The 815-nt window shown below is 26.7% G+C and overlaps 1 protein-coding gene across 1 annotated transcript in view; it reads right to left on the bottom strand.

Annotated features, from left to right (window-relative positions):
* Positions 1 to 639, bottom strand: part of LOC107624275 (transcription factor MYB34) — a 5,091-nt gene extending 4,452 nt beyond the window's left edge. The window contains exon 1 of the mRNA XM_016326764.2: positions 299 to 639. Coding sequence (XP_016182250.1) covers positions 299 to 431 — 133 coding nt within the window. The 5' untranslated portion in view covers positions 432 to 639. The remainder of the gene's footprint in view (positions 1 to 298) is intronic.

The following is an 815-nucleotide window of genomic DNA, read 5'->3' as shown; positions in this document are numbered from 1 at the left end:
TTTATTCAAATTTATATATAACTAAAAGAATTTATTAATTTTGACAATTATTTTTAATATTAATTTAATTTTTTTAATTTAATAATTTAGTAATATATTTTTAGTCTATATTTTTAAATATTAATAACTAATTAATAATTAAAAAAAATTCTGATGACACTCTAGCATTTCTCTTTTTATATATACTATATAATAGTTTTTAAATTATTGCAGTTACAATTTCAGTGCAAGAACTATGAACAAATTAAACATAGCCCAATTGTCTTATGGAGAAGCTAAGATTAATGATGATATATACCAGCTTTAGATGGTAAAGCACGCCAGCTTCCATGGCCATGTTCTTCAATGTAAGCTAAGAGTTTCTGATCCTCTTCAGGAGTCCATGGACCTTTCTTTAAGCCAACTTTGTCGCAGCATGGTGAGCGTCCCATTTCTGATTAACAATAATAATACTACATGCACACACTACTATAGTAGTTGCTTCAAGACTCTTGTAGTAACTTCACTTTTGTATCTCTTCTTATTTATATATAGATAAAGAAGAAGAAGAAGAACAAGAAGTTGAGAGAGAAATTAAAGGGAGAAAAAGGACATGGACTTGTTAATGTAAGAGATGGGCGCAGAGAAGGGAAAGAAAGGTCAGCGCCATATATAAATGGAGTAATAAATAAAGAGTGAAATCACAATTCACAAATCCACCTATTTTTTAATCATTTTTTTATTTTGTACACATTTGTTTTAAATATAAAATTGACAAATTAAGGTTGTTTGGTTTACATTTTTTATTTTTTCTCTCTATTTAGTATTTTTTATTT

Source organism: Arachis ipaensis, chromosome B10 (genome assembly GCF_000816755.2).
Source record: "Arachis ipaensis cultivar K30076 chromosome B10, Araip1.1, whole genome shotgun sequence".
Lineage (NCBI taxonomy): Eukaryota > Viridiplantae > Streptophyta > Magnoliopsida > Fabales > Fabaceae > Arachis > Arachis ipaensis.
This window is presented reverse-complemented; position numbering and strand designations above follow the sequence as displayed.